The sequence below is a fragment of the Arabidopsis thaliana genome, chromosome 4, assembly GCF_000001735.4.
Source record: "Arabidopsis thaliana chromosome 4, partial sequence".
NCBI classification, from domain to species: Eukaryota; Viridiplantae; Streptophyta; class Magnoliopsida; order Brassicales; family Brassicaceae; genus Arabidopsis; species Arabidopsis thaliana.
Genome location: NC_003075.7, coordinates 12,514,883 through 12,534,709, shown reverse-complemented (window position 1 = coordinate 12,534,709; position 19,827 = coordinate 12,514,883). Strand labels below are relative to the sequence as shown.

Genomic DNA, 19,827 nt, shown 5'->3' with positions numbered 1-19,827 from the left:
GTAAGAAAATAAAAGCTTATTGAAATGAAGAATTGTGCATGATCATTTGATAAAGCCAAGTCATGGACTGATTCTTCTGTTTCACAGGACGGTTCAACCACCATGCACCTCTTTTTCTTTGGGCGTTTAATGACACAAACCACATTTATCTTTTTATATCCTTTTTTGTTTTGAATTTATTTGGTTACAACTGTTATTTACCTCTTTTATCTTCCAATCTTTCTCAATTTCTAAGTTTTTTCCATACTAAGTATTTTGTTCATCTGAAGAATCTGGCACCTTTGTACATTCAAGAAAGTTTTAAATGTTTTCACTGCAAGACAAACAATACTGTGTGTACAATTATGATAGAAAACATTTATATATGGAGAATAATATAGTCATGTGATACAATTATGTACCACATCTATACATATAGAAGAAACAAAAACCACCAATTTGTCACTCCCAACTTCATTCACAACTCACAAGTTAAGAAAATACACATAGTTTCTCTTACACGCATTACTATGGAACCTTCTGAATTCGTTTCCAGCAAAAGTTATTTTCTTATTTCAAAAATAAGTTCCATTTTTTTATGTATAAAAAATAAAGTTAATTGCAATAAATTCGCCATCTTCCTATCAACATATATAGATTTTTCGACAAATTCATATAAGGAGAGTCTAAAATTAACTCACAGCCACATGTTATTTAGCCAATGTTTTTAATACCAGACCGGTCAAACCGGTGGATCCGTGACCTTATATAGTAATTCTAGAGTCTTTAACAAAATCTCAACTTATGACATCATATTATATATTAATCACGTATCATCTATAGACTATATACATTCATACGACTCTCTGATTCTTCGTTTCTCTCCATAATATCTCCTAGTCTCAACTCTCAAATAGAGAGAGAAAAACAGAAAGACAGAGAGAGGTTCTATATATTATAGATAAAGTACATTACACAATTGTACAAGTGGAAAAATCATCACGGATCTCTCTTCAAATATATAAAGAAGATTTGTATATCAAACTCTCTAAGCTTTTGTTGAGCCATGGCTGTGATGAAGATAAAAGGAGCAGCGACCGTAGCAGGAACATGGCTGAACGAAGCCGTTAGCTTCGTCGTGTTCTGTATCTTAGACATCGTTGATTCATTTCTTTGTCTCCTCTACAAAGCAGCTGATTATCTCTTCGAAGCCGAGTGGAAGCCTTGCTATTGCTTGTCGGACAAGGAACCCATCACCACAACTCGAGGGAAGATCCTTTTGTCTCACAATAATGGCGAGTCCAAGATCCTCACTCTTTCTCCGCTTCAAGAACTCGGGTATATATATTCATTATTGTTTATGTTTTATTAATTAATGCAAAATGTACTCATATCACTATATCAGAATTGTTCAAAGATGTGTTTATTAAAAAGAGCCTCTAAACAGGTTTTATTAACCGTAATATTTCAAGAGACAATAATGAATCTTTTCGTCTAATATATAATAGATATCTATAATAAATAAATAAAACTCATATAATCTATAGCTATTTATTTTACATCATTACATGTGATTGTTCTGTTTTTTTTTACCTCAACGAAATATCTTACTATCATTTAACATATTTACTATAACATTTGACATGCATTTTTTTTAGAACTACTGGCCAATATTTCCCTAGGAGTAGAATATTTGAAATTTACTTTCGTTTGATTTTCTTGTAGCGGACGTTCCAAGATTGAGCTGGAGGATATCTCCGAGACCCTTTACACACGTCCTTCTCTTATTTCCGACATCTCAACCATCTCCGTTAACGAGCTCAATAAGCGGTTCGTTAAGGTTACTCGGTCAGAGTCTGAGTGTAGCGGCCATAATGAGAAGACCAAGAACAAAAGGAGGAGATCATTAACGAAGTCAAGCTTGACGGTGAACTTCACGGTCGTTGAGATGCTTCGGGGAAAGATCAGACCGCAGAATTTGAACCACGATATCTCTCGATGGTCGGATTGTGATTGTGGGTTTTGTACATCGTGGGCCTCTACTTCTGACAAAAACCATTCCCTCTTTGTCAAAACTCAAATCCCAAATGGTAAAATTTCACATCTTTGTTTGAGTATATAACGCTAACACAACTTTTTAATTGGCGTTTTAAAACAATCGGATTCATTACAACAGGGGTAACAGCGAAAGAGGATGTTCTTTTCATACATGGTTTCATATCTTCATCAGCGTTTTGGACGGAGACGGTGTTTCCAAGCCTGTCAGCCTCCTCCTCGACTCATAGACTCTTCGCCGTGGATCTTCTAGGATTCGGAAAGAGTCCAAAGCCAGCTGATTCACTCTACACGTTGAGAGAACACGTAGAGATGATCGAGAAATCTGTCTTACACAAATACAATGTGAAGTCTTTCCACATCGTGGCTCACTCTTTGGGATGCATTTTGGCGCTTAGCCTAGCCGCTAGACATGGCGGCTTAATCAAGTCGCTTACCCTCCTTGCTCCGGTGAGTTAATTAGTAGTTTTAGCATATTTTGGACCTGTCTTTATTGGTTTATAAACTTTATATGCATGCAAGACATGATTGCTAAAGTTTATAATAACTGCATATACTCTTAATCGTCATTACATTAAGAATATCATGATGGTCACTCATTTAAGTTACTTCCATTTAGAAAAGTCTTAGAAGTTTGAACTATGTGACTAAATTAATATTTGACATGATTGTGTTTAGATTGCTTCAAGAAAAATGCTGTGTTTCTTAACCAATTCTTTTACAATTTTCTAATTTCTGAAAATAAAATTGAATTTTTATGTGTGTTTTTTCTCTAATGTAGTAAGAAATAATTTAACAAACTAGGGAAAATTTCAAATGTATTGGCTTGACAAAACACATTGTGTAAGTAAGATATATGAGAGGTACGCTAATACAACACGTGTGCATGTGTACGTGTGGGCAGCCGTACTATCCAGTACCGAAGGGAGAGAAAAAGCCGAGGCAGTACGTGATGAAGAAGGTGGCGCCGAGGAAGGTTTGGCCACCAATAGCTCTCGGAGCGTCGATGGCTTGTTGGTACGAACACATTAGCCGTACCATTTGTCTCCTCATATGCAAACACCACCGTGTTTGGCAATTCATCGCCGGTGTCTTGACCCGAAACAACAGGTTTTTATTCTTATCAACTTGTTAAAAATTTCATTTATTTATTGATCCGTTTACACAAATTTCTAATCATACTAACTTTTGGCGAAGGAAATTCTCATTTGCTTAAAATCCGTAAAGATATTGAACTTAAAATTCTTTAGAAAAAAAAAAACAAAAAACAAATGCTCATACTTAATAATAAGTACACAAAACGCAGTCGCGTGCAAAAGACAAAATGTTGGTGGTTTTGTATCATTTTTTGGAGAAGTTTAAAATTTTTAGTGATTTAAAAGTTAGGTTTGGTCTAATTTTAGATTTTTTCTGCTTGAGCTTTTTTAACTTTTTCTAAGTTTAGAATCATATTCATTAATAGGAAACAATTGAGGGGTGATGTAGCTAGTTAGTTGCTGTCATCAGTTACCAAACGCACCTCCAAATGACTAACTCTTACTTACAAATTTAATTCTTAGCCGCATCTGGTCGCTGGCTAGTTAGTGTCTACGACCATTTTATGGTTATGAAATCATAATAATTTACATATATACAAATTTAGATATAGTACAACTCTACGTGGTGTTAGCTTGACCCACAAGTTACATCAAATGACCAAATATAGAGAGACACGTATTTAATTTGACATGCCATCATTATATCTTCGTTTAGTGGAGAAGATCTCTAGGACAAATGGGGACTTAGGCAACCAAACAAACCTGACTCTAGTGTTATGCTAAATTTTGAAATTCCAACCTAAGTACTTATGACTATGTGTAATTGGAGCAATTTAATTGATCTTACTTTTGAATTGTCTACGTTGGTTGATCGGCCTATTTCAGTGACATGTCCGTATAGATTTTACGATTCTATTCTATAGTTTCTACTTTATAGGTATTACAAGTAAAATACATGGTTTAGAAATAGTGCTCTCGTCCTACCAAAACAACCAACCCTTCGAGATTAAATAAAATATAGAAAATGGAATAAAAATTCCTCCGATTAGTGCTACCAGATATGAGTTCAACTCCAAAATCAATAGTAGCTATTAATTTCGTAATTAATATTTGAAAAATTAAATTCAATCAAGTTTAAATAATCATCATCAGGAATAAGTAAATTAGCTACGTTGAGATGCAAACTCTATGACTCTTTATTGTCATATCATCTAGTACGAAACTACATTTTGTCATATCATCTAGTTTACTAGCTAATAATAAATATATTTTCTCTATCCAGGACTGTAAACTTTTTAATTGAAGGTTTCATGTGTCACACACACAACGCAGCATGGCATACTCTACATAACATTATATGTGGGACAGGAAGCAAACTCGATACGTATCTAGACATCGTACGAGATAAACTAAAGTGCAACGTGACCATCTTCCACGGAGGAGACGACGAACTCATCCCTGTCGAGTGTAGCTACAACGTTAAACAGCGAATTCCTCGGGCACGAGTTAAGGTTATTGAGCACAAAGATCATATCACTATGGTCGTTGGCAGACAAGATGAGTTTGCCAGAGAGCTCCAAGAGATTTGGAAGACTTCTTCTTGCTAAAATTATGTTTGATGAGAGAACTTGTGATTTATTATGATTGTTCTATGTAATGGGTTGGTAAAAATATTCTTAAGAGTTTTATAATTACAAATTAAGGAAATCCTTATGTATCATGAGATAATCCAGGAAATGGAGTATTAAATAATAATTTCGCATCTGTTTTTTATGCTAATTTATTCATCATATTAATATATTTCGTTTATATATAAATAGGTATGACTTTAATTTTGGTATGCCTTCATTATTTGAACCTTTTTGACCAAATTAAATCAACGGTATATACCTGCAGATTTTTTAATTTTTAAAGATAGAAGAGTTCTACAAATTTAATTCGTTATATGAAGTTCGATATATATAGTCATCATTGTGGTGAGGTTTTTCCTCCCTATGGCTTATACCACAATTTTCTATCTTACGTACTCTTCTAAGTTCATATCCTAGAATTCGCTTTGTCAAGGGATGATACCTTATCCGCCTAACACAATGATGGAAGACTGAACAAAATCTAATCGAAGAGAAATAAACATTTGACACTATATAGTAAAAGACTTAACAAAAATACCAATATTGATGCAAACTATGTATAGTATGTAAATCAGTAAATGTCAATAGTTTACATATTTATAATCTCAAAAATTCTATTAATGCTGTAGCATTTTTTCTATACTCCGTATATATATTTTTTTCTTTCTCGATGGTATATTTATTTATATATGCATGTGAATTAGGCGATGATTCCCTACAAGTTGGTCAGATTGGTTAAACAAATTCACCAATATTAATGAATGTTTTAGACCCATCCAACATATTATTCCGTCACTTTAAAGCTTTTAATGCGTACCCATATGGCCATATTCAGTAACAAAGTGAATGAAATTTTGGGAAAGCGCTCATTCTATGATCCGGAAGGCCCTCAACATTACCAACGGACGTAATATCCTTCACTTTCCAACAAAAATATATCGATTTATTCATTTTCAGTGTTTAGGAATCATTTATTGTCTGTATGGTTAATCATCCCACAATTTTTGAATTAACGATTCAAAACTCGACAGTTTCAGGGAAATGTAATATCTAAGACTTCTATATTTGAATCACTAGTTTTTTGACCAGATTTAATGATTTATAATTTGGACAGGGGTTTTTGTTAAGTAATGGTGAATATGGTTTTGACAGGATTTATATTTGAATCACTACTCTATATGTGAATTATGATAGTGCGAGGGGTCTTTTGTTAAACTCATAGAAATATGGGTATGGTTGCGAGATTTTTATAAATTTGGTTTCCTATTAGTTCTTAATTTTATAATAAAATTTGTGAAGCATATCAAATTTGATTTTTTTTACTGTATTGATCATTTTCAATTATAAGTGATAGTCCATTAACACAAATCAACATTTACTTCACATTATAATTATCAAAATCAAATTTCACATATAGATTGAAAAAAAACTAAGATACTTATGAATAAAGTTTGTAGGAAAAATAATCAACACTCCCAGAAAATGTATTATTGATAGAATTTAATAGCATAGAGCAACCTTACAAGAAATAAAATAAAAAAGCACCACAAAATGTAATAATCATAAGAATAATTATTAGTTGGTTTAGTTTTTGGGATTCTCCAAGTAAAAGTTGCGTTTCTCTTCCTCGTCCATGAATCCGGTAACGGGGAAAGACCTGCCGATTCCCATAGGAGTCTTGAAGTAAATCTTCTTGCTTTTTGGCTCCTCCATACTCATCTCCACGATCGGTACCCACAAAAACATCTGCTTACTCTTCACTCCTATATAAACGTACACACAAAAACAATAACATGACTTACATAAATAAAATTATATCTCTAATTATCTTCATATATTTCATAGATCGTACCTGTCATCTTCTTCATACAACACTTGTCGACATAGGCGGTGACTTCGAGACCGTAGGAGACACGAGTGTTGGTGGCTTCGAAGAAATGCTCGTAAGGAGTGTCTTGCTTCATCCAAACGTAACCAGTGGCTCTAACTCTTCCACACTCAACAAGATTCTTCAAAGGCATGACTCCTTTTGGAAACCCTAGCTCCTCTAGAAGCTCCAATGATTGCTTGTAACATTCCTCCGCCCCGTACACGATCTCAGCCCCTTCTCTCTCCCCTCCGACAACTACAACTCCCTCGCTCGCCATTTAGTTACCAGAAATATAGAATTCTACACACAAAAAAAGATTAAAGTTTTCTTGAAATATGAAGAGGAAATTATATAATGTTTTGTGGTGAGGATTTTGGAAGATAATGAAATAAAAAGAAGAAGGGGAGAGATATATTACAAGGGGTAGGTGGTTGAGCGGTGGGTTGTGTGAGTTATTTATTTGGTTTGCCTAATTCTCTGTCTTGTTACTTTCATGTGGTTTTTGTTTGGTTACCTAATTGTCCATTTATTTGGTCAAAGTGAATTAATATTTCTTTCTTAAGATAGTCAAATACATCTTGACCTGTTTAGTAGATGATGAATATTTTGCGATTTTTTACTAAAATATGCTTATTGAATTAGGCAATTTATTGAATATAATATCTTAACAAAACTTATCATATATACCATTTTTATTTGAAATATAGTGTTCTTTTTTGAAAATACTAAAATTCTAGTGTATGCAATCTAAAGGCAAGGATTTCTTCCTATATAATAAAAAAAGAAACAAATATATAGGATTAAATAGCTGATTTTATTACTTTTTGTTACACCAAGGTTTAAATTTATGGGCCGAGCCCATAACAGTTTCAGAGATAACCCAATAGAAGATAACCGGAAATGGAACAGATCTAGATGTGTTGACAAATTATACCAAACCAAAAAACAGAGCATGAATCATCCGGATGTAAGTAGATTTTAGTCTTAATTCCTAGAAGAAGAGATGTTCTTGTTCAGAAGTCTACCTGTTATTCTAAGAATAGGATGATTTTAATATCATTGACGTCTTCTAAGTACTCTAACTTCACAAGTCTTCTTATCTCTTTGACTGATCCTATGAAGCTAAGAACTTCATACATATCGGAGGTTTTACTCCGGCGAGGGCAAGCACCGCCGCAGGTAAAGTCCAAAGCCCTTCGCCACAGATTAGCCCTGAAGCCACCGCCGGAACCATAAACTCTGCTTTCTTCCGATTCATCTTCTCCCAAACAAACACAATCAAAGTCCCAACACACATGTCGATTGCGAAATAAGCTCCGACAAGAAACGGAACAGCCATCGCCGTCGGAAGTGGCATGAATCTTCCAATCTTCGCCGGAGTAAGATCTCTGACGACGTTGACCAAAACAGCAAACCCGAAAAACCCGTAACACATTTGGAGACAGTGAAGAGGCAGAGCAGAGAAGCCTTGCACCCCAAGAATCGCCATATTTCTGTAAATCAAAGCGTAAGGAGCCTTGAATTCTCCGTTAGGGTTTCCAATGTCGAACGCTTTGTAGAACAAAAAGAAACTTAACGGCGTCACGATGCATCCAACGACCGTTCCAATCATTTGGCTAGCAAACATAGCCTTAGGTGACGTCATCGTGTAATGAGCCGTCTTGAAATCTTGCATCAAAATACAAGAAACCGAAACAACGGATTTGATCAGTCCACAACCGGCGAGTCCGGCTACAACTCCGTTCTCTCTTCCCGTCACAGCCGCGATGACAAAAAGACCAATTTTGCCGTAGTTATAAGCCATGTTAATGTCTGTAAGTCCAGCTCCATAAGCGTTACAGAAGGCCAGAGAAGGCGCGAAAATGTAAGCTACAATAACGTAATACCATTTGAGCTGAGGAAATATCAGAGGAACCACGACGGTTGAGACCGCAGCGAATGTAAGATATCCGGAAACTGCGAACCACATTGGGATTTTATCTCTGAGGAAATTCTCATCTTCCTTGAGATCTTTCCGTTGTTTCTTGTGACCTACGTCATCTAGATCATTAGGTTTGTTCTTCAATCTTGCGTTGACATTGGCAATGGTCACAAAGAGGATCTTAACGAAAGTGTAAAGACCGTCGCCGAGGATTAGAGCTACGGATAAGAAGACTTTGTAGCCGTAAATGCTCTTCATGTTGTGTTCGTCGAGATTATCAGGGAACCAAGAGCCCTTAAGTTTATCAAGAAGAGGCCACATTAAGCCATAAGAGAGGATAGCTCCTAAAAGCAAAGAAAGGTTAACCAAATGTGAACAAATCATTCCTGCTCCCACAAATGTCATGCTGAAATCAAAGAAGAACCTACCAAAAAAAAGTTTTTAGTTATTATATGATTCAAGAACTCGTTTCACTGAAATATTTTTGTTTTGTTTTTGTATAATTAATGCTTACGTTTGTTTCCAAGCTTTCAAACCAAAGGTTGGGAATTGAGCAAAGCCACAATCTTCAATACCAGAGAAAAACCACTGGAAGAAACCCCACAAGAAACTAAATGAGAAGTATTTCATGAAACCACGCACTTGTTTCCTGCAAATCGATTCCAATTAAAGATTAGGAAACTTATGTAACAATATCACTTTTTGTAAAATAGGTTAATGAACTTACTTGGCCTGTGCATCTCCTTGTGTGTGGAAGCCATTGATGAGAACCGCAGTAGCTAAACCACTCGGATATGTTAATTTAAGGTCAACAATCATAACCTTTCGGAGAGGGATTAGGACAAAAAGACCGATGAAACAGACAACAAAGAGATAAGCAGTCATCCAACCAAGGCCAGGTTCTTTCACACTCTTTGGAGAGTTACCTTCCAAGTTCACACCAGACAACACATATGTCTTATGGTTTAACCCCAGAAGATATGAAGCAAACCCACCTGAAAAAGAAAAACAAATACTCAAATATTTTAAATCAAAATTTTACAACTTAGATTTTATATCATACCCAAAAGCAAAAGCAATATCAACCCTTTTTTGTGACTCAACTAACCCAAAAGTTTTTCAAAAAGTTAATATATTTTAGTATGTTTGGAACTGTTTCACAGATCCTTTCACTGAATCTTTGCTTGTTTCGCAAGAAAATAAACTATTAAGAAATAAATAAAAGCAAATTTATGTTCTTAAATTAACCTCCGACAGCGATGCCGTAACAAGCAACAGCAGATGTCTGAATCATTGTGTTCTCTTGTCTTGTGAATGGTTTCGCAACAAATCCTGATTTCTTGAGAATCTTAGTCCAAGTCTGGACAAAGACAAAAGCAAGTAAAGCTGCAGAGCTGTTGAGATTTGGAACAATTCCTGTCGTGAGATTTAGCTTCTGAGCAATCACACTGAACACAACTCCGATCACTATGCTCACGAACACTCCTCTCACCGTTATCTGCTTCGTCCACGGTTCGATTGTCCTCCCAGACATCTCTTCCTCTGTATCTGGTTCTTCTTCTTGCAGTGAAAGTTGATTGTTGTCTTCTTCTTCTTCTCCTTCTCTCTTCATGATCCTTCTTTGCTCTATTTCCATGGAGACTGAATTTGTCTTTGATACTTATAAAACCAGAATTTTTAGGAATATGAAACTTTGCTTTCCTTAGTCTAAGTGTACAAAAAATAGTAGTCTCTTTTTTGGTTTGAAAGAGAATATAAGGAAAGCTAAAGAACTCACTGTCTCTACCCTCTTAAGTGCGCATGTCCGACACGCGCATTGTCCCACTTAGACGAATCCGTCAAAACACAAACGCCAAAGTTGTAAACGCAAATTCTGTGAACAAAAAGTTGGGAGAAATTTGGTATACAAGTCAAGTGGCCAAGTAGATTGTCGTTAGCATCTTGTTCTAAAAGGACATTTAATGACATTTCACTTGTTTTGTAAGAATCTTTGAAATGTTATTACAGCCAAATGAATGTGTGTGGTTGAAGTGGATGCAATGATTTAAATGTCCTTTTTGATCAAGAGAGGGTTTGAAAACAAAATTGTTTCTGCAATCACATCGTCCATAATTAAATGTCTCGGACAGCATTACGTGTAGAATTTCTACTCTCCTTATATTTGAGTTACTTTTCAAAGATAACCATTATAGCTAGTTTTGACTTCGAAGTTTATGAACTTTCGACACTGGCCTAGGTTTTATGTCCATATGAAAAGCCACTGAATATATTAGATAGTTCAAAATAAGACTGAAGATCGATCGATGATATTAACAAAAACTATTCTATAGAAATATAGTACATATAGCCAATAACCTTAAAAAATATTCGAAATTCGATATTTGTTTAAGAGAATTATAATGATTAGGACATGAATATCCAAAACCCATAATAGCAGAATAATTGAAAAAGTAAATGTATATAGATGCTATAATCGTGTATAGATGTGAAAATGGTGAAAAAGTAGTGAGATTCTAAATGAGTGTGGCTCAATGGACCATATAAGACCGATACTTCCACATGTCATGACAAGGACAATGCACTTTCTTCTTTCTTTTTTTTCGTTTCTCTTTCTACGCAATCCCTTCGTCTTGATTATTCTACGAGTTCCACAGTATTAATTAGCGATAGTTCAATGACAAGAAATCCAGCTTTGAGAGTGTGTGGTTTTATTTTGTATTTTTTCTCATTACTGGTGACAGTGATGAGTAGTGACGATGTTAAAGATCTAATTCCCAGAATGAAAATAGAGAAAATTAATGAAAATATGTTGAAAACACGTAGGAGGGGAAGAAAATATATATTAACAAAACCTAAGTAAACGTGAATAATAGATTGTGGAACACCACATCGGCGATGAAGAAAATAAAGAAAGAGAAAAGGAAAATAGCAATCAAAATTAGACAATTGACTAACATATAACTTCTGAAGTGTGGGTTTATTTTCACTTGTGCTTTGAATGCTTTACGCAAGGGCATGCGGGGTTAAGTTTAGCAAATTTTCTATTTAAACTGAATTGGTAATGTGTTGATTGCTTCTCTTTTATACATTAGGTCTCACCTTATTTTTGATATAAAGTTCCTAACATCTATCAATACTAAAAACGATAAATCAGTTACAAAAAAAAATTAGTAATTAAAATCTAATAGTGGGTACAAAGCTGAAACCAAAACACTTTAAACTTTTCAACTAACATGTTGCTTTCTAATATGACATAAAATGCGTGTATTATATAGGGATTAGGCCTAGTAGGGATTAGATTCGTCTACTTATTATCTAAAATTGAGGAAAACAAAACAAAACAAAAAACATTTCAAAAATGTAAAAAAGATTGGGGATATTGATAGGTGGATGGAGACGAAAGAAGAAAAAATGAATACTAGTCCTTGACACCATTCATTTGAGAAAGAATCTCATTCACTCTTAAAGTCACAACTTATCCTCCTATAGCCCTACATTGACCCCAAACTATATATGAAAATGACTCTTTTTGACTCTTTGCTAAAACTCTATTTCTTTTTCTTTTTTGTTTGTTTTCCATCTAATTCCTGCGATTGCGTCCAAACCCGCTTCTACCGACAGCGTTTTATTAACGAGTACTATATTCTTATCAACAAGTACTATATATTCTTTACTTTCATTGTCATGTTACCTAAGTTTTTGTATTTTGGTTTACCAAAGTTTTGTTTTTGTTCGAAGGTTACCTTAGTTATTTTAGTAACTAGTTGGGGGAAATTAATGACCACGTTCTCACTTACTTGCCATGTTACCCTGAATTAATTTATCACTACGAATGATCCAAATGTAATGAGCGTAAAATATCAGTCACATGCAGTGTAAAGTTTCGTAGTAACAATTTTGCATTTATGTGTCCACTTTTATGTAGTCCGTGTTTTACACCTATAATGTTATATATAAGGACAAACTATACGGACTATTATATCTACTTGGTTTATTGTTTTAAAATCTCTATTTGCAGTGTCCAAAACAGATGATCACATTTTTAAACTCTTATGAAAACCAAAATCATAAAAAATCTAATGTCGAAATTCTGTAGTGTTCAATATAAGATACAAATCCTTTTTTTTTGTGTGTGGTTAAGTTTCAGTTAGTTTTCGGGTTCAAAAGTACTTCCTTAAATCAAATAGAAAAAAAAAATCCAATTGAAAGTGAATATCGTCATAGTTTCAGACTTTCAGTATTAGTTTTTAACAGGGGTTTGGTTTCCTAACAAAATACATCATAACTCTGAAAATGATTCACAGTGTTTTTCTTTTACATTTTAAGTTTGGTTTAAGCATATAGAACATATAAAAACGAATAATCGATATATATAATATTGGTCATGGTCATGGTCTTGTTCTAAACTAAACTATAGAAGAAATTTGATTGTTTGGATTCTAATCCCCTTTGTTTAGTCAATTCATGGGCTGAACGAAAAGACGTATTCGACATTTATTTGAACCAAATTTTATATCGTAAAAGGCCGGCCCATTAAGGACAATCCTATAGATTTAATAATAATTTTATATTAACATGTTACAAGCAAATTCGCTTTTGAAGAAGTGTGAGTTGAAAAGAGAACCCAAAACCAGCAGCTCAAGATCATGTGGGACCTTTATATAATATAAAAATCATGTCTAAATCATTACAGTCAAAAAAATAAATATCTTCCAAGAAACTAAACAAAACAAAAAAAAGTTAACATTCATTCATGTACATGTATCATGAAATTATTTAACTAAAAATGCTTTATAGCATTGCATTTAAGTACTTAACTTTATAAGCTATAACTACAAATTCTTGTTGGAAATCGTCGTAATTGCAATTTAATCGAGCAAGCTTGTAAACTACGTTCTATCAAATTACTAAATTATAGCTAGTATTAGCTTTTTAAAAGATTTGAGTTTGGAATTTAGCTTGGGATTGATTACTTGTCCGGTTGTGAATTGTGTGATATATAATTCTCTTAAACCAAAGTGAACAGAAACGACAAATGAAATATAGGAAGAAGACAAGTTGTAAGTAGAAGACAAACAAGCAAAGTCTGCAGACAATTGTGCAACTCAAGATGAGAAACCACGTTCGTAATCATGCTAAACGTTGCTGCTCGCATGTTGATATTTTATAGACCACCGATGCAAATCATGCAACCGTGAAGTGATGATGAAGCCACACGCCATTTCTGATTTTGACCCGAATTTATATTTTTAAACAACTAGGACATTTCGTCGAGACGTCCACGTCAGCAGCCAAACCGCGTGCCACCACCCCTAGGATTCAAACAAAACAGAAGTCACAAGTCGCCACCTTTCTCTATGATGTTTCCCTCTTAAAAAGGCCGATCCTTTCACAAGTTTTTAGATCAAAGTCTACGAGAAACAGAGAGTTTTCTAACGAACCCAAAATACAGAAATGTGTAGGTCGCCCGATTTCGAGCGTTATGTCGAGAAAGAGAGCTTAAAGGTTAAAGCTTTCTTCGTCCGGTTCACAGGTTTACCCACCCGAGGATTCTTACCGGATTCTCTCACTCTTCTCTACCCACCACGAATCAACGAAGCTGCTTTCGAGCTTGATGGGTCCAAGATCCGACCCGATTCCCCAGCTTTCGTGACGCTTCACAGAGTCGTGAAAGGAGGAGACGTGATTTACGGGTCAAGAGAACGTGTTCGGGTCTGGGAAGGGATCCGCTTCGAGGTGTACATGAGTGAGGAGAGGGTGATAAAAGGTATTTTCAGAAAAGACGAAGGAGACAAGTGGAAACTTGAGTGCGAGTGTGAGATGGAAGAGGAAGGAGCGGCGGAAGTTGTTGTTGCGGCGGAGGGACACGTGGCAACAGCGACGATGGCGAGGAAACATAGAAGAAGGAGAAAGCAAAAGATTGGGTTTGAGTGTTTGGAGGAGATACCGGAGGAGAGAGAGGAAGGGAGGGATTCTGACGGCGGCGTGTGTTTTTGCACGTGTAGCGGCGAATCTGACGACGGAGAGGGAGAGTGGGAAGAGGTGGAATGGACGGCTGAGATGGAGTCTGAGACAGAAGGAATGGGATGGGCCGTAGATTTGGGGATTTGGGTTATGTGTTTGGGTGTGGGCTATTTAGTGTCTAAAGCCTCTACCAAAACCTTGACAAGTGGGAGAAGAAGAAGGACAAGAAGAACCTTCTTCTAATTCCTTGTGTAATCAATCAATCAGTGTAATTGTACAATAACGTTGGAACATAAATGTAAAAAAACCATGATTTTGATTACAATAGTCGAGAGTTCATTTTTCTTCGAACATAGAGCAATGAACTTTCTAGTTTCAAATTTTCAATTGAATCCTCTCAACTTGAAAAAATAAGGTAAAACCAGAAGATAATGTTTAAGAATGTGATGAAAACACAAAAGTACATCAATCAATTTGCATTTACAAATTACAATACACAAAGAACCCAAAAGAAGAGCTTTCTCCTTTATCTCACTAGTAAATTATGATACACCAAACAAAATAAAACAAAAAATGATCAAAACGTGTGATAATAAATATATAAGCAAATATATGTGGGGTTGAGACCCCCCAAAGGAACTTTCTTCTCCTTTTCTTTTATTTCTGTATTCGTTTCTGTTGTCTTCAACTAGTAGTTTACATCAGAAGCAGACATCGGTCGTATCTTGTTTTAGTCGTCATTGTCATCGTCTGGAACCTACACTGAACCCAACTAAAGAAATTGATATGCTCTATGCCTCACTGTCTCTAAGCTCTTGTCTGGTTATTACTGTTATAACCAAAAGAGACTTCACTCTTTCTCCTACAGGTTCTGTGCAGTTCAGTGTTTCCAGTGTCGCTTTCCCTCTGGTTACACTTAGTGTTCGCGACCCGTGAATGCTTTCAATTTCTGTTGCAGCTGTACACACAAACATAAACGAAAGATTTGCTTGATGACACGAAACACAACAAGCAGATTATTGCGTTTTAACGAGTTGAAAATGTGTTAACTTACTTGGCTGTATTTTGATTTCTCTATATCGAGTTCCTCCGTTAAGTCGTCCAGCCTGAAGATTTTGGCAGTTAAAGCTTGCAGGAAGATCCACTTAGAAAGACTAACTACATTATTCTTTAGAAACAAAAGCTTTGCTTGAAGAAGAGGACTAACCTAGCACGGAGGTCGGAGATACTGCTAAGAAGTAACCTCTCCCTCTCTGAAGCCACAGGTTCAACCTGTTATCCATAGTAATAGTTACATAGCTGTGAGCAATATCTTTATGAAAGTTTTCAGAACATATATGAAAAATCAACTTACGTTTCCATTACTGTCTGAGCGAGGCAAAGGTGGTAACTTCCCAGATTGAGAACCTATAAGAAAGATGAAGGCACCGTTACTGAATAGTCTTCAATCAATAATAAAGTCACAGCAGATTGAAGTATAATTGTCTATACTACCTTCTGTTGCCTCCACGGGTTGTAAGCTATTTAGTAAATTCATAATAAGATCCTGCAGCGAAATCATTCAATTGCAGAAGTTAAGATCCTGCTAATTAATTAATAAGAGATAAGTCTCATGTCTTAATGGATGTTCCTCACCTGTTGTATTGAGTTTTGCTGGAATAGATGTTGAAGTTGAGGCATGATGGGTGAGGAAGACGTAGGATGGCTACTATGCTCCTTGATCGTCTGAGGCTGAGCTGTTGGCTGCAAGATAGAAATAAGACTAAGATTAAGATACAGAAATGAATGACTTGAAGGACACTTTGTGATCGCAAACTGACCATTTTGGGCTCAAGTATCCAGTTACCCACACTTGCAGATTTTCTCAGGGGGGTCGCCTGGAATTATGTATAATTTATCAGGTAACTAACAAAGGTGAAGAACCAGTCTACAGTAATAAGCAGAGACAAGAAACCAACCTGTGGAGATCGACGAGGGACTATACTTAATGGAACATCCTAGAGTAGATTGTATTGTTAGTTACCGTCAAAGAAATAGGAAAATTAATAGCAGTAAATTAAATACCAACCTTCGCAAGATCTACATTTCCTGATGTTACTGAAAATCGTCCTTTCTGAACCAGATTAGCCTTTGACTTATCATCCAGAGAATCACGGAATCCTATTCGAAATGGACAAAACCTTTAACTCAACTGCAAGAGAAGCAATAAAACCACTAAGCTGGACGAAGACTGCCTATATCACTTGCTCACCTCCTGAGTATTTGATGGGAGCAGACAAACTGTTTGAAGAAGCACGGGTTGAAAGATTCAAAGGACCACTAAAGCTGGGTGCTCTTCGGACTGTTGGTGCCGTCTGCGGTTCACTCTCGGATCTAGCAGATAGAAAATTAACAAGTTGGATTGTTTGAAAGGTACTATATATAGGACAAGCAGATTTAAAGTGTAGTCTCAAACAGCAATTAGCAAATGTCAAACCTTTCAAAGATATGACTTTTCTCTGAAGCCGAGTGGCTTAATACAGTCCTGCTTGTAAGTGGTCCACTCTGACTTTGGCGTCTTAATGGCTTAACCTTGGCCTCGGGAATGTCATGCTCTGAATTTGGTGACATTCGTTCTAAAGAAGAAGTAGTTGTAACGAAAGTGAATTTCTCTTTGCAGGTTGGTTCTTCCACCTCAGTATTGGAAACCTTTTCTTTTCCGTTCATGTTTTCATATAGTTGCAGACTATCAAATACTTGCTCTCTGTCATTCACCTGCAGGGATTTTCTAAGATATGTTCAGACAACCAAACTTGCATACCAAGGAAGTGAAATTTTATAGATGCATTTTTCTGAACTTTATCTACATAGTACTCGCCTTATTAAACTGTGCACATAATATTTCTTCATCTTCCTTACTCTCTTCTAGATCATCATCATCAATTAACTAGTACACAAACAAACAATATAAAAACAGGGATTATGTGATGAAACCAATGAACAGAAATTTAAGGATAGTGCAATCACAGATAGCTTGCGAGAAGTAAATTACCAAAGATGCTTGTGTTTTCAAGTCTCTGACGTCAAAGTTCCAAGCGCTCACTCCTCTTTGGTATTCGCTCTGACATTAAAAATATTGTTTTATGCCCACTCTGCAATTCGACTCATTAAGTATTTAGGTAATGTTGTCAATATAAGGGGTGTGTCACCTGTGATATAGCTTCCTCGTCAGCAGTGGCCATTCTCTTTAATGCAAGCTGTTGAGCATCCTTATCCTGTCATATAACAACCCGATACAAAAGGTAAGAACATCATCACTTCCACAAAAAAGCTGAAACACAAAGAGCATGGCTAACCTGAAGAGATTTTACACGTGTCCAAAGAGGTGGTAAATCGGAAAATAAAATTTTCACAGTTTGCTCTGGAGGCTTCGTGTGTTTGAAACAGGAGTGCTTCAGCAGTTTTTCAGCAGTTGGCCTTTTTGTTTGATCTTTCACCAAACACATTGCAACCATTTCTTTAAAGGACTGGGCACAACTGAAAGTCCTCTAGTTAGTTTAGTAAAAATTTATTGCAAATGAAAAAACAGAAAATCTAGCAAAACTAGAACAGCATAAGAAATACACCTAGAAAGAACACGAGTACCTTAGAAAATTTCTTATCACGGTCATAATCAAGGCCAGGAGGTGCGTTTTGAATAGTCATTAGGAGCACCTGTAACCAGGGAAAAAAGAAAAGAATCAGAACCGTTTTAATAGATGCAAAATATACACATAAGCCGAAAAAGAGAAAGAAATACTAAGCACCTTCATGGGAGGATATTTTGAGAAAGGTGCATGACCATGGGCCAATTCAAGTGCTGTTATACCAAATGACCAGATATCAGCCCTGTTAAGAAATGAGAAGAACAACCAACCAATAAGCAATTATTGCATTTCTTTGTTCCACAGTACAAATATAACTGATATGCATCACCAAGCAAATATGTTTACATTCGGATTAGAGGCAGAGTAGTTTGACAAGTTGTCTTAACATACATACATACCAAAGTACGCTACTTTCTATCTTAGACAAGCAGAAAATATAAACGTTTTATCTAGTATTTGAGCTTAAAGTAAACTCACTTGGAATTGTATCCATTTCCCGGCTGCAAAACTTCCGGTGCCATCCTACAAAACAGAAGCAAAGAGGTTAAATGTAAACCATTGAATCTAAGAGTGATGGTTAAAATACAAAAAGAAAGAAGTTAAATAACTAACCAGCAAGGAGTACCAACAAATGTGTTTCTAGCACGTTGCCTATCACCGTTATCAAACAAGCAAGCAGAGACACCAAAATCGCCAAGCTTAATCTCACCATTGTCATCAAGAAGTATGTTTCCAGCCTAAGTTGCAAAGAAACAACAAATTTTGAATATATTACATACATGGATCCATGAAGCTGAATTTTTTTCACTTTCACTAACCTTAACATCCCGATGGATATGGCCTTGTCTATGAAGATAATCAAGAGCTTTAAGAGTTTCTTTTAATACACAACATATAGCAGACTCTTCAAATCCGTCTGAATACGCAGTCTTCATAAGATGCAAACACGAACCTTGAGCCATGAATGGCATAACAACCCAAAGACTATGGTCGACAGAGAATGAACAAAACGACTTTATAACGTTGGGATGGTCTATCAAACTCATAGTCTGAGATTCCCTCCTAATATCATCCTATCAACCAAAACAAAAACAAAAATACATTAAATTCATAAAACAAGAGATCTACGACAAAAGCTAAAGCCTCTCTAATTCATAAGCAATAATAAGATGGAGGAAAACGAACCAGATTGCTATTGCAGCGATCGAGATCCAAACACTTGATGGCGACGACTTCATTAGTAGGGAGATAGATCGCTCGATAGACAACAGCGCTAGCTCCATGGCCTATTTCTTCCATTAGCTTATAGTCTTTAGGATTCATAGAGAAACCTCTCTGCTGCTTACTACTACCACTACCACTACCACCACCACGACCACTACTACCTCCTCCTCCTCCCACCATCTTCTTCCGTCGCTTTAAAACCGCCCTGAATACCACCAAAAATCAGAAACCAGTAATTTCGCCTTCAGATACAACAAATCAAATGAATTTAACACAGAAGAAGAAGAAACAAAATCTGGAGCTGAGAGAGATAGAGACTAGTAGTTTACTCGAGAACAAGTCGAAACCCCATTGAAATTGGATACTAATTTTTTAATTTTTTGTATAGAAAAATAATAATTCAGCTGTTTTTCACTTTCTGCTTGCTATATTTTTCTGATCAGTTGACCTCCACGACAAAACGCGATTTGAGAGCGATCGAAAGACAAAAGAACTGTTTTGTGCTGACGTGGTATATCTG

At 35.8% G+C, this 19,827-nt stretch overlaps 5 protein-coding genes and 1 long non-coding RNA gene across 9 annotated transcripts; 3 read left to right on the top strand and 3 right to left on the bottom strand.

Moving 5' to 3' along the window:
- The first annotated feature begins 785 nt into the window (after window positions 1–785).
- AT4G24140 (alpha/beta-Hydrolases superfamily protein) lies at window positions 786–4,849 on the top strand. Its single transcript, NM_118546.4, has 5 exons — window positions 786–1,317; window positions 1,705–2,069; window positions 2,156–2,484; window positions 2,939–3,144; window positions 4,354–4,849. The coding sequence occupies exons 1-5, from the start codon at window positions 1,046–1,048 to the stop codon at window positions 4,676–4,678; spliced, it is 1,497 nt and encodes a 498-aa protein (NP_194145.1). The 5' UTR covers window positions 786–1,045; the 3' UTR covers window positions 4,679–4,849.
- A 1,174-nt stretch (window positions 4,850–6,023) lies between these two features.
- AT4G24130 (DUF538 family protein (Protein of unknown function, DUF538)) lies at window positions 6,024–7,035 on the bottom strand. Its single transcript, NM_118545.5, has 2 exons — window positions 6,555–7,035; window positions 6,024–6,465 (listed from the first exon to the last, which is right to left on the bottom strand). Exons 1-2 carry the CDS (start codon window positions 6,847–6,849, stop codon window positions 6,287–6,289), a joined length of 474 nt encoding a protein of 157 aa, NP_194144.1. The 5' UTR covers window positions 6,850–7,035; the 3' UTR covers window positions 6,024–6,286.
- A 327-nt stretch (window positions 7,036–7,362) lies between these two features.
- YSL1 (YELLOW STRIPE like 1) lies at window positions 7,363–10,524 on the bottom strand. The gene is made up of 4 exons (NM_118544.4): window positions 9,742–10,524; window positions 9,221–9,488; window positions 9,008–9,142; window positions 7,363–8,917 (listed from the first exon to the last, which is right to left on the bottom strand). Exons 1-4 carry the CDS (start codon window positions 10,127–10,129, stop codon window positions 7,687–7,689), a joined length of 2,022 nt encoding a protein of 673 aa, NP_567694.2. The 5' UTR covers window positions 10,130–10,524; the 3' UTR covers window positions 7,363–7,686.
- Window positions 10,525–11,064: 540 nt separating this feature from the next.
- Window positions 11,065–11,574, top strand: AT4G07245. Its single transcript, NR_142120.1, has one exon. It is a non-coding gene; the product is annotated as an other RNA (long non-coding RNA).
- Window positions 11,575–13,811: 2,237 nt separating this feature from the next.
- On the top strand, window positions 13,812–14,803 carry AT4G24110 (NADP-specific glutamate dehydrogenase). The gene has a single exon (NM_118543.3). The coding sequence runs from the start codon at window positions 13,948–13,950 to the stop codon at window positions 14,698–14,700; it is 753 nt and encodes a 250-aa protein (NP_194142.1). The 5' UTR covers window positions 13,812–13,947; the 3' UTR covers window positions 14,701–14,803.
- A 28-nt stretch (window positions 14,804–14,831) lies between these two features.
- On the bottom strand, window positions 14,832–19,811 carry AT4G24100 (Protein kinase superfamily protein). Of its 4 annotated transcripts, NM_001341643.1 has the most exons (22): window positions 19,637–19,728; window positions 19,269–19,512; window positions 18,902–19,156; window positions 18,696–18,820; window positions 18,561–18,605; window positions 18,243–18,324; window positions 18,082–18,150; window positions 17,793–17,963; window positions 17,646–17,711; window positions 17,489–17,557; window positions 17,315–17,383; window positions 16,934–17,211; window positions 16,709–16,830; window positions 16,526–16,617; window positions 16,416–16,454; window positions 16,278–16,334; window positions 16,093–16,200; window positions 15,952–16,003; window positions 15,812–15,864; window positions 15,665–15,729; window positions 15,512–15,563; window positions 14,832–15,415 (listed from the first exon to the last, which is right to left on the bottom strand). In NM_001341643.1, exons 1-22 carry the CDS (start codon window positions 19,657–19,659, stop codon window positions 15,374–15,376), a joined length of 2,178 nt encoding a protein of 725 aa, NP_001328320.1. In that variant the 5' UTR covers window positions 19,660–19,728; the 3' UTR covers window positions 14,832–15,373. The 4 variants fall into 4 exon arrangements, with proteins under 4 accessions (NP_001328320.1, NP_194141.2, NP_001328322.1 ...); NM_118542.4 differs by having other exon boundaries at window positions 14,869–15,415; window positions 19,269–19,811; NM_001341642.1 differs by lacking the exon at window positions 16,278–16,334 and having other exon boundaries at window positions 14,869–15,415; window positions 19,637–19,748.
- Window positions 19,812–19,827: the final 16 nt, after the last annotated feature.